The 12,569-nt window shown below is 37.5% G+C and overlaps 1 protein-coding gene across 2 annotated transcripts in view; it reads right to left on the bottom strand.

Moving 5' to 3' along the window:
* MYBPC3 (myosin binding protein C3) overlaps window positions 1–12,569 on the bottom strand; it is a 56,812-nt gene that overhangs the window by 17,109 nt on the left and 27,134 nt on the right. For both annotated transcript variants that reach the window (XM_042886301.1, XM_042886377.1), the window contains 9 exons: window positions 11,451–11,617; window positions 10,919–11,084; window positions 9,871–9,977; window positions 9,515–9,544; window positions 9,236–9,372; window positions 6,957–7,034; window positions 5,631–5,790; window positions 4,137–4,241; window positions 660–848 (listed from right to left, as the gene is read on the bottom strand). In XM_042886301.1, coding sequence (XP_042742235.1) covers window positions 660–848; window positions 4,137–4,241; window positions 5,631–5,790; window positions 6,957–7,034; window positions 9,236–9,372; window positions 9,515–9,544; window positions 9,871–9,977; window positions 10,919–11,084; window positions 11,451–11,617 — 1,139 coding nt within the window. The remainder of the gene's footprint in view (window positions 1–659; window positions 849–4,136; window positions 4,242–5,630; window positions 5,791–6,956; window positions 7,035–9,235; window positions 9,373–9,514; window positions 9,545–9,870; window positions 9,978–10,918; window positions 11,085–11,450; window positions 11,618–12,569) is intronic.

Below are 12,569 nucleotides of genomic sequence, written 5' to 3'. Positions count from 1 at the left end.
GACCCATTCACTGCATCATTTGCTTTTGCATTATTTCCTTCAGTATGTTGTCCCCCTTCACTGATGTTAGTAGATTTAGCAACTCTTGTCATTTTAATGTCCAGCTAGTTGTATTTTTGTGGCTCTTCTTTCTAAAGCTCTTAGCAGGGAGGCTTCCTGAGGACTCTCTTAGTTTGTTCTGGCTCAGAGGTTGCAGGAGACACTGTATTGCTGCGATGGGGTGGATTATTTATAGAAAATCATTCCCTAAATATTTTCTTAATCAGCTATCGTACTGGCTGCAGAGGGGGCCAGGATTAAGGGAGTACTGGGTGGGATACTGTGATATTTGCACCCATAAGGCAATGGGGGAAGTTGAGAGGGACGGGCAAATTTCTGTCAATTAGCTCTCCTCCTTTCCAGATCCAGTTTGACTCTCACACTTCTAATTATAACAACTAAATGTTCATCAGCAATTTCATGAAACTGGAACCTCTGTGCTTTGCAGGAAGGGAAATGAGAGATGGAGAAGAGGAAGATGACAAAGGAAAAAGCTGATTAAGCATAGAATAGCTTTTTTGTAACACGTCCTTTTTAGGCGTAAGGGCGGTTGAATAGAAGAGGTGAAAATTGTTCTGTCTTCTTTTTTCCTGGAAGGAACAGAGCGTGATAGAACTCACCAATTGGCATGAAGGGTTGTGAGGCAGGGCTTGGCCGGGACATGCCAATAGAATTCACAGCATAAATCCGCATCTCATAAACTACTCCTTCAATCATTCGCTTGGCTTCATAGGTTAGCTCTTTTAGAAGGTCAAAATTCAGCCTCATCCATCGATAGCTCTTCTTCTTTTTTCTCTCTAAAATATAGCCTGAAAAGGATATCTCTTATGATATAAAAGAACTGCAAATTGTTTCACATGCAGGAAAAAAAAAAAACTTTTTTCTATGACATAAAGAGACAAACATTATTGCATATAACTGAGTTGTGTGAAGTTCAGGTATTTTCCTTAATTTTCCTTTTTTATTACTATCTTTCTGTCTGCTGTTCTTATCTGAACAGTTATGCTTTTCAGAGTACACCTCACTTAGAATTGTCTATGTCTGTTCTTAGGCTTCAGTATTATTTACATGGTATACTAATTTACTCTGCGTTAGCAGTGTTATTTAGATGCGTGCAAAGTAGTAAATCATTGCTGGTGAAAGGTGTGGTCATTCTGTCCTGCTGTTGGAGAAATACATGAGACTCAGGAGTTCAACAGAAAACCCATTTCTTGAAGGAGAAATTGCCTTGAAATGTGTAAAATGAGTTAAAAACTGATTTATTTCATTCTGCAGCAATCTTGAATAACAGCATCAATTGCAATGCAAAATATTAATAGGCAGAATGATTTGATATCTCCCGTAAATTATTTCATGTCTCCTTTAAAAGCAAAAATTGTTAGATATACATCCATTTATATATCCATTGCTAAGTGGCAGAATTACAGAGCGCCTGTAATTGAGTGCAGATCACAGCTGTGCTTCAACCCTACTGTGGAGTGAATCTCAGCCATGCATAGCTTCCTTACTCTCCTTCCCCTTGGGAAGGAAAGTGAAGCTGCATGACTGCAGAGAGCTGGGATAGCTGGCTATGCTGCAGAGCATACCTGTAGTATAGCTTAGATATAGTCTTCAGTACATCTCTTACCCTTTGGTCATCCACAGGTTTTCCCACCCTACCATACTGGGTTGTTTTTTTTTTTTGTTTTCAGAATGAACAAGCCAGATGGAATTAAGAGAGGAACTTCAGTTTAAAAGATGAACACCTTTCCCCAAACTGGGAATATAGTCTGTAATTCTTGATCCTTAGTGTGGAAAGTGACTGTATAAGAGTTTGGAAGGTTTGTGTAAAATCACTTTTCTGTGACCCGATACGAAAGAGTCATAGAATGGTTTGGGTTGGAAGGGACCTTTATGATTATTTAGTTCCAAACCCCCTGCTGTAGGCAGGGACACCTCCCTCTAGACCAAGTTGCTCAAAGCCCATCCAGCCTGGCTTCAAATGCCTGTAAGGAAAGTGCATCCACACCCCTGCTGGGCAACCTGTTCCAGTGTCTCATCACCATCACATTAAAGGATTGCTTCCTAGTATCTAGCCTAAGTCCACCTTCTTCCAGTTTAAAGCAATTTCCCCTAGTCCTGTTGCTACGTGTCCTATAAAAAAGGCTAAAAAGTCCCTTCCCCAGCTTTCCTGTTGATCCCCTTAATGTACTGAAAGGCTATAAGGTTCCACCAGAGCCTTCTCTTCTCCGGGCTGCAGAGCCCCAGCTCTCTCAGCCTACCCCTATAGCAGAGGTGCTCCAACCCTCCTCTGGACCTTCTCCAAAAGATCAGCGTCAGCTGTTTCTTTATGCTTAGCCACATTTGATTTCTTCTCCTGTATTCACCTCTGTATTGCAGGTGGTATGCTTGGTTGTGATGCATGTAGACTTCTTTTAAGCAGATTTTGTTTAGAAAGCTACTGATCTTAACAGCTATGGAATGAATAATCAGAAAATCTCTAGAATAGCCATATGTACTGTGTATGAATATGTATTTTATGTGCATTTCTACCTATGTCTACAGAGTATATGTCTGTAACTGGCCAACTACAATAGTATAGGGATATATCAAATTGTGAAGACTTGTGAGTTAAGCCTCAGTCCATGGCGTTCACAAAGTTTGTGGCTATCAAACTTGCAGATGCCCCTTTAGTATACCTGAGAAGTATGATTCTCAAAGGGCTTGAAGGGAAATGGAGGATGATAGGCATAGCAGGCCCAGACATCCTGCATCAGTAACCTTTCCTGTCAGTGTTAAACTGCAAGACAAGCATGGGAGTTTACAGAATGTTTTGTGAAATGAGTGGTGAAAGCTCCTTTGAGGTGACAGGTTGTTTGATCACTTCTAATGTTAAAAGTTACTTCTGGTATACTTCTTTTCAGTAGCTTTTTAAACGAAGTCAAATGCTGTAGCAAAAAACCTGTGACATAGGTGTTTTTGCTTTTTCTCTCTTTATCCATGTCTGCGAAACTGGGAGAAGTTTTGGCAACTCAGTTTCATTTTTCAGTAGGTATAATTTGCTGTCAGAATGAAGGAACTTGCATACCATTGAATTGCAATTAAAACAGATAAAAAGAAGAGAAAAAGACCATGCTGGTTCTGTTGGTGATATTTGATAGGGCAGCTTGTGTTCCCAAATGCATAGAACGCATGATAAAGATACTGCTTTAGCAATATAGAAATGAGACCCCCATGAAAAGTATGTAACAGGGAAAGGAGGGTGTTAATTTCTGCATCTGCTAGATACAGACAGTACAGACTGTAGAAGAATGTCTAGATCTGTAACAATATGGAGACAGATGAGAATACGTACATCTTTTTCTCCTGTCTTTTAAATCTGCTTTTTTAGGTTTCTTTGAGTGGCTATTGAACAGTGATCTTAATTAAGCAAATTGCTACACTTGCAGTTCAGAGGAATGTTTTTCCCCAGGACTGACCAAGACTCTTCCTTGTTTTCTTTTTCTCTTGAGGATCACAGGGTGTCTTGTCTAAAAAACACCGTCAACTAAAGAGGGCTTACTGTGGAACTGATGATATTCTTGATTGTGTTAGTTTTTTTGCTGCATCACGTTATGATTTTGGCCTCTGGATTTTAGTACACGTTTTAAAATTGTTGAAGAGATTGAATTGTATTTGCAATTCATCATATGTAGTTGTATATAGAATAGGATTAAGTAGCTTTTTATATAAAAAACACAAAAGCATGTTTTGCATAAGAGCTTGAGACTGCTAGAGTTGATGAGCAGTGCAGCCACAGCTCTGTTATTCCTAAGAAAGTCCAATGGCCTCTATATTGACTGATGGTTTCAGTCTTGAAATTGAAGTGGCACTTCTTTTAGCTTCAACTTCTACTTGGCTGACTTGCCAAAATATTTCTCTGATTCAAACAGCACAGGTAGGGGGCACCATCACTCTGGTATCAAAGGGCCAGATTCTAGATGGATTTGAAGCTTTGCTTTATTAGTGAGCCTTCCTAGTGTGAATAAATGTATGAAATCCTTCTGCATCATTTTAAAGGAGCAGAAAAAATATTATAGGTGAGACTGCTGGGGACTTTGTATTTCAGCACTTCTTACCCAGTACTGGTTGCCCTCCATCATATGCAGGAGGTTGCCACTGCACAGTGCAGTAATCTTCTCCAATGTTGCTGATCTTGGGAGCTTCTGGGGGGTCAGGAACATCTGAAGGAAACGTCAGAATGCATGGGAGTTGTTACTGTTTCTGTTTACAAACCAATTAAATATTTTAACTTTTTTTTTTCCTCCATATCATAAATCTAAACCTGAAGTAACCAACCATCCTGAGGAATTTCCAAATAGTTTTAGGGGCATAAGATTTTTTCATCAATGTGGTGCTTTGAAAGTGATCGTGTGGATTTACCAGATTACAGCAGTAGGTAAAAAAGTAGAATGCATTGTTTCAGTGCAGAGGGAGTCCTACTCAAAAAAACCTCATCAAAATGTTTCCAGGTTGGGATGGTTTTCCTGTAAGTACCATTTGATTATTCATCTCTCCTTTTCAGGCCTAAACATTTGCAAAATGTAAGATCTTAGGGAATTAGCTGTATACTAATAGGGATTTAGTCGACTGCCATGCTGATGCTACAAATCAGAAACAAACTGAACCCATTTGAGTCACAGGCAACGTTGGTATTTCCTTCCTTTGTATATAGTAAGACCTCTTGTAGACAGAGGATGCCTCTTATCTTTATTTCATCTAAAGAAAAATACAGTTGGACATCATGCTCATTTACTGGATTTTCCACCACAAACCACTGACAGAACTCACCTGAGTATTTTAGAAAACATCCAGTTTTTTTTCTCATACAGTTAAACAAGAAATAATTCACACCTGTTGGTAATTTGGTGTTAATTCTGTAATGGGAGGCTTCCTCCAGGGTTTTCTTTTCTGTCTGGAGTGAACTTTATAACATTTGCACATCTCACATTTTAATTTAGGAGATATTTGTAAAAGATGGAATGAGATTAGTGTTCACGTTGGCAGCAAATCCTAAACTTTAATACTACAGATGTAAAGAATTTCTTGTATCAATTTAAGTTTGCTGATAACCTGACCTTTTGTTATATAGACAGTTAATAAACAAGTTAATTACTATGACAAATATAATAACAATTACTGACTAAAAAAGAAGTTCCTCCAACTCTTCTGTGACACACAGCATCATGCCTCTTTATTCCATATTAGCTGTTCATGACTTAGAGAATTAAATTACTTTTGTTTTAAAATATATATATTTTTTTTTTTCCTTATCTTAGCAGGAAATATATTCCTTAGAAGAGAATGTCATCTATAAAATGATAGGATCACCTGAAACTGGAAAAAATATGAAAAGAAAGCACAGATTTTTACTGGGAGTTGTTCTTTTCATGGAGCAGCCATCTTCGTGTGAAAAACACTTCTGCCATTTCTGGGATTGCTAGTATTCCTTCCTTTATGATCCTTTTTGCTTTTTTCTTAAGCTGAGACTTTGGCCGTTCTACAGGAATTCTACAGAATTTCAGTGAACTTGAGATGCTTTTGTGCTCTGGTTATTGCGCTCTTTCACTTACCAATAACTTTGACTGTGATATCAGCCTTATCTTCTCCCACTGGATTCTTAACTATAACTCGGTATACTCCCTCATCCTCCTTTTCAGCTCCTTCAATGATGAAGACACAGTGGTCTTCATACTTTTCCACACGAACTCTGCCTTCAGATTCAAATAGAGGCTGTGGGCAGTGAAAGTAAAAGGAACAAACAGTGTGACTTGTGCCAGGGATGGCCTAATGAGCCTGTATGTAAGTTAGTGAAAATCTTAATGTTACTGAATATTATCAAAAAAATTAAAAAGATGTCAAATTCTTTTTGTATGTAGAGAAAACAGAGGATAGAATGTCTCAAAACAAGCAATTGCCAGGAAAATTGGACCTGAAAGTCTCTGGGTTGTTAGGATTCATTGAAATGCAATCATGTATGTGAAACTAGCAAAGTAGTTACAAAGTACTACAAATTCCTGATTGGAATAATGGCAATGTGAAGTTTCACGGACAACAGTCAGGTAGAATGTAAATTAGAGGTGATTTGCAAATTCATTCAAGTGTATGAGCAAACATTCTAGTTCAACAGTGTCTACATCGGATAACATGGATTTGAACAATTTGCTTCTAAAAATGCTGCCATATTTTTTTTGCTACTGTTAATGGCATCGGTGTGATTGTTGTCGCTCAAGAATGCCATGTGGGATCACTTTCTGCTCTTCTCAGAGCTATGAGGTCTAAACATAACCAGAAGAACTTTGCTGTGCATTTATTACACTCTCCATACTTCACATCTGTAGGCAGTAAACAAGAAACTTCACAAAGCATGTGTGCCTTTCCAGTAAATAGCACAGAAGCATCTTAAATATGTAAGAATATATAAAATATAAATACCTAAATATATGTAATAAGGAAACCTTTTGGAAAATTCCTCTTTTCACTGTACATACATAGCCTATTTTCCTGACCCTGTAATAAGTTGTCTTTTTTTTTTTTTTACCCTCAGGATATTGTTGAAGCTTACAGCTTAGTGGGGGGGAAAAAAAGAAAGAGGGGTAAACATTCACAAATAGATTGAGAAGAGTTTTAAACAACTTGATTTCTTGTAATTAAGCCACCATGTGATGGTAATTAGAGATTTTCTTGATCAGCATCTTACTCTAAAATCACTCACTAGCTCTGTTTTGCTTGTTCAAAGAGTTTGGTAATTGCCATTGTGAGCAGAATGATGGGTGGCTGTGCTATTTACTTCACCAGTTTTGAAATCTACTGACTTGAATTTTGTTTTCTTTCAAACTGGACCACTGAAATGGAAAGCATTAGGCATGTTTCTGTGTCTGCATAAATAAGGAACTCACCTTACTATCGGTACTTAAATCACTGCTGTTTTCTGAGGGGGTCATAGAATCTTCATTGCTTTGAAGAAGCTCACCTTTCTAAATAAACGAATCACAGAAAGATAAATATTTCTGAGCAGAACATGAAAGCTGTTTCTGCAAGACAGGAGAAGAGTCCATAGGTACACTGGGGTGCTTGAACATAAAGGTGAGAGAAATATCATAGAGCACAGTGAAAGATTAAACTGAACTGGGAAGGAAATCAACGTATGAAATGAAAAAGCAGGAACGGAAGTAGATACGTCAGACTGCAGTGATTTAGAGGAAGGATAAGTCAGCAAAACCAAATCTACGGCTTCATAAACAAAAATGCATGACATTCCCAAAATAGAATTTTAACTGATCATAAATCAGTGTATGTCCTGTGGTAATGTTTATAATGACAAAAATGTAATAGTGGGATAGTAAGCCCATATAAGCGTCTTAACAGTCTGAAATATAGTCAGGACTGTAATTCATCATCTAATGTATTCTGAAGCTGTTACATAGTCTGTTTAGAATTTTAGTAGTTAGCACATGCTATACAGCATTCATATCAAGCCCAGCTTCCTTTAGTTGTGTTTTGGGACTTCACACCTTAGAAGTAGTAAGGTCTGTCTGATACTCAATCATCATTTTGTGAGAGAAACCTTCATTTCATCAAAGAAACTGGCAAATGAGGGAAGCAGAAAAATTGCCCTTGGTTTCTAAAAAAAAAAAAAAGAGATGAATGGCTTTTTTTGTTAGGGTCTGTACTAATTCTGTATTGCAGAAATAAGTCCTAAATTATACTAAATTTCCCACTCTCTTAAAGAATGCTACAAAATTGGGAAGAAATGAGACTGAGGAAATGAATGTAATTGGCAGTATTATTTTTGTCTGTATCAGTTTATTTTCTGTGATACCTATGGGAAGTGTAATGATGCTGTAGAATATTATGTACATTTTTTTGTACTAGATATAGCACAAGAGCACACAGATGGTGAGGGGTGTGGATACTCTGAGGTAGCCATAAAAGAAGCTCACTTAGACTCTGGTGTCAAGATTCTCATCTTTTTATTTGATGTCTTCCAATTCCTCTGATTAAGCAAATAGCAAGTGTTCTCTATTCTTATTATACCAACTACTTTTCTTCACAAATTGTAGAAGAATCATTCAGACTATGAAAAAGAAACTGTCACCTCCAGAACATGCCCGTGATATTAGGTAAGATCATGGTTCAGTGGTCTTCTGTTTCATAGAATCATGGAATTGTTTGAGCTGGAAGGGACCTTTAAAGTCATCTAGTCCAATTGCCCTGCAATGAACAGACACCTACAGCTACATCAGGGTACTCAGAGTCCCATCCAACCCGACCTTGAGTGCCCCTGGGGAATGGGGCATCCACCTCCTTTCTGGACAACCTGCTGCAGTGCCTCACCACCCTTATTGTAAAAACACTTCTTCCTTATAGCCAATCTAAATCTCCTCTCTTTTAGTTTGAAACCATTTTTCCCTTTGTTATATGGCAACAGACCGTGCTGAAGAGTTTGTCCCCTTCTTTCTTGTAACTTGTCCTGTTTAGCTGTCCTCTATTTTTCTCTAAGATAGTGAGAGAATAAGTCTGCGTGGTATCCTTCTATCTGCACAGATGTACATCTGCTCATACTACAACACCTACTTTTGGATGGAAGAGGCAACTGTTCCTAAAAAGAACAATTCAAAGTGACTCCTACAAAAACAGCAACTTAAAGACACGTATTGCAGCTATTTATTTTTTTCTTAATGAGTTAAAAAAAAAAAATAAAGGAACATGAAAATACTTGTTATTAAGAACTTTAATTCAAACATACACTTGAAAAAGAAAATTTATCTCCCATTGTGGCTGCCTTGTCTCAGCTATTGTGTTAGATTATCTTGTTGTAATACGCTGTCGTTGTTGAACTGTATAATTAATGAATGTACAGATGTTATAATTATGAAATATACCAGAGAGTTTGGTTAAGCAGTTATTATACCAAAAGAGAATAGATAGAAAGCTTACCCATATCCTGGGCTCACTATTAAACTCTAGAGGAGGGGATCTCCAGAAGAGATCCTTCCCCACTGGTAGTCAGCTCTTAAATGGGTCTAGGAGAGGTGCAGCCAGGCTCCACCTCCTTCCAGCAGCACAGGTGAATTGCCTTCACCTGTGCTCCCATGGCTGACTCATTGCTCACCTCAGGTGATCAATCAGAGGTTCAGGCCATGATTCAGCAGTTCCCATACATTGAACGTATTACCTTGTTCACTTTCTGCCAGATGACAGTAGGTGTTGGATCTCCTGATATGGGAACATCCAATCTCAGTTTGTTCCCAGCCACCACAACAATAGTGTCAGGGGATTGACCCAGACAGTCCAGATGGATTTTGGGAGGTTCTTTAGGAAAGGCAAAGAAAAATTGAGTGTTGTGTATGAGAGGAAGGTAAATACTCATGTCTTGCATCAAAAATGAAAATACAGTTTCCTTTGCTGTTGAAAACATATTTAGTTGCATATGAGTAGTGAATGTTGTCCTTACCTTCTCTTGGTACAAAATCAATCTTGACCTCTGCAGGAAAAAAAAAAGGTGGAGTTAGGAAAAAACAGGTCAGAAAACAGAATTTTTGCACTATCTCCATCCAAAAAGTAATTAAAAAAATTATTAACCATTACATTATCAGAGGGCATATGCATCTACAGATCAATGTAAATAAACTGCAAAACAGGCTCTTTAAAATAATGTACTAATGATAACAAAATAACAGGGAAAACCAATATAATGCAAAAATTTTATGGTAGGAAGGATATTCTCCACACTCCTTCCTGATAGAACCATGTTTAGTTCCATCTCTTTATCCCCATGGAATTTCCGTTTCATCTGCTAAGATAACTTACCCAAAAACTGGAGCTTGGCAGAAAGGTTGTAGGCAAATCCCTGAGGGATGAAGGAATAGTCAGCCTCATCAGCTGGTGTAACGTCCTCAATAGTTAGCTTATGGATCCTGGAATCATGAACAAATATGTGTCACTCCCTTATGCTACTTTTCCAGGAAAAATGGGGCTATCTCAAGAGACAAAGTGCAGACTATAAGATATTAGCAAACATTACCATTTGTTCTTCCCTTTCCCTAACATCAAGAGCTGCCAGGGCTGTGGACTGCTCCACTTTCAGTGTTTGCTTGGGTAAATCAATCTCAGCGCAGTGTCTGTGAGTGGACCTCTCAAAGTAAATGCAGAGTCTGCTCTGAATAGAGGAAGTGGTTTCTAATCTTTATTCTGGCCCTTTACCCTTAGAAGAGCAGTTCTATCACTGCTGACTTATTTCATTTGATCAAGCTTGTAATTAGAATGAACTGTGAAAAACAAGCTAAAAATTGATGTCACATCCCTTTATTAATAAAATTTCAAAACAGAAGACAGAAAGGGAGTACCAAGGAAGAATTTACCTAATGTGTACTATTTATGTATTTTATGGATCTTGTTCTTCATTTCCGATAAGAGTTAGGCTGCTAAAAAACTGCTAAGAATGGTGCAATTGTGTATGTTCTAATGTTTTTACATATGAAGACCACTGTTTTTTTCTGAAGGGTAAGTGCTATATTCATAGATATGTAGCTATATTCATCTGTCTAAGCACTATTGGAATTTTTAAAGTTACTACAAATGTGTTTTCTAAATGATTTCAATAGCAAGAAAAATGTGATCTCTAAATGAAAACTGGAAATGAATTCCGCTGATACCATAAACACAAAATGTACCAACACACTTGCCAAACAAGTTAGTGACTATGTGTTTATTGCACATGAAAAGGTTTTAACTTTTTCCTTCTAGTTGTAGCTAGGATGAAGTCTTGTTTTATATTCCCACCCCCACTGAGATGATAATTCCTGTGTGTTGTAATGTAATACTGAAACTTGTATATTCTTTCTGAAAGAAGACTAACCTGCCAATATGGGAGATCTTTATCCTTTCATCTGGCACCACCTCCTTTCCATTTTTCAACCAGATTCCTTTCACATTTTCATCAGAAACTTCACACTTGAAGACTGCCTGGTCACGTGCCTTCACTGTCAGATCCGCAATGCTCTGATAAACTTCCAGCTTTTTCTCTGATTTTGTGAGAATAAGCAATACACACAACTAATAAGAATAGCTCTGTTAATGAGTAGCTGATATGGCTTTACTGAGTAGAAAAAACTAGGATTGTTTGTGAAAAGGTGAAATATGAAGGCAAATCCACAGCATGCGGGGCTTTAACAGGGCTGGTAGCTAAGCACCTGTTAGTATCAGAGTATCTGTTACATCTGGCATGTAGGTCTGAGTTCTCCCTGAGGTCTCTATTATCAAACCTTATACAACTTCTGAAGTACTCTTTTTTCCATGGTGTAAGGCTTTTGCTACACCTCTCTGCTATCCTTGAGAAGGTTATCTTCAGCCTGTTTTCACTTTCCGGCTTCTGTAATATCTGCACTTACCTTGTACAATTAGTTCAGCAACTGATACCCCACCGTTTGTCTTCACTGTGTAGTGTCCGCTATCCTCCTTGGTTGACTCATTAATAATTAGATACTGCTTTTTTCCATCTTTCTTAAATCTGTACTTGAATGTTTCTTCCCGTGTCAGTTCAACACCATCCTTTTCCCTGCAATTCCAAACAGTGTTGAGTCATTTTTCTATGGGTGGAAGAGGTGGGTAAGAGTCAGCTCAGTGTTGAAAGTCACAAGATAAATCCAATCTTTGTAAAATTTAGAGTTAGCAAAAAAAGAGACTATTTTACAAATGCTAGCAGAACCAGAACTGCTAGGGAACAAAATCCTTCTAGCTTGACCATTTGTGCTCACTGGTTATTTGACTTGTGTTCCAAGAGAGTTCACTCAAAGGGAATTCCTTGTTTGGTATTATCCATATGCTGTAGATACATAACCGTACATTAAATGCTGTAGAAAATACAGGGATGAAGAAACACCTTACCAGCAGCGAAAGTACAATCTTAAAATCTCTGCTATATGGTAATCAGGACTTACCTTGGTCTTAATTTTCCTGATGTGAATTGTAGTTGTTATAATTTAATCATTTGTGGGCATCCGTAAAAGAAGAAAAAATAAAGATGATTTTAAATGAAGATATATTTAAAATTTTTGTAATTCCTTCCATTCAGGGATACTACAGTATATTTAAGACATACTAAATAAAGCTTCACAGGGCAGCCTGAGAGGAAATCTAATTATTGTAATTTCCAGTCATCATGAAGGGAAACAAGCACAGAGGATTCAAGCTGTTTAGTCAAGGTCACACAAAAATATGTAAGACTTTTTAAAGCTTTCCTGTTCTTAATCCTAAATAACATCGATTCCAAAAGAATAACTTGGAATTTCTTCAACTTTCTGCTTTTGTAGCTTTTTATATTTTTCATCGTTATTTGAAAATATTCGTAGTACTCCAATATCTCTGCAGAACGTAAATTGAAATGTTTTGTTATGCTTTTAGTATAACAGAAAGTTGCCTTCTGTATTGTATTGTTGCTCTTATTTTTTGTGCCAGCTATTCAGATTAACATGTGCTCTTCAAAGCTATCTCAGTGTTCTAGTCTAGCG

This window comes from Lagopus leucura, unplaced genomic scaffold, assembly GCF_019238085.1.
Source record: "Lagopus leucura isolate 7727_CA_CO unplaced genomic scaffold, USGS_WTPT01 Super-Scaffold_1, whole genome shotgun sequence".
In the NCBI taxonomy this organism is placed as follows: domain Eukaryota; kingdom Metazoa; phylum Chordata; class Aves; order Galliformes; family Phasianidae; genus Lagopus; species Lagopus leucura.
Note: the sequence above shows the minus strand (reverse complement) of the source record. Positions and strands in the feature narration are given on the sequence as shown.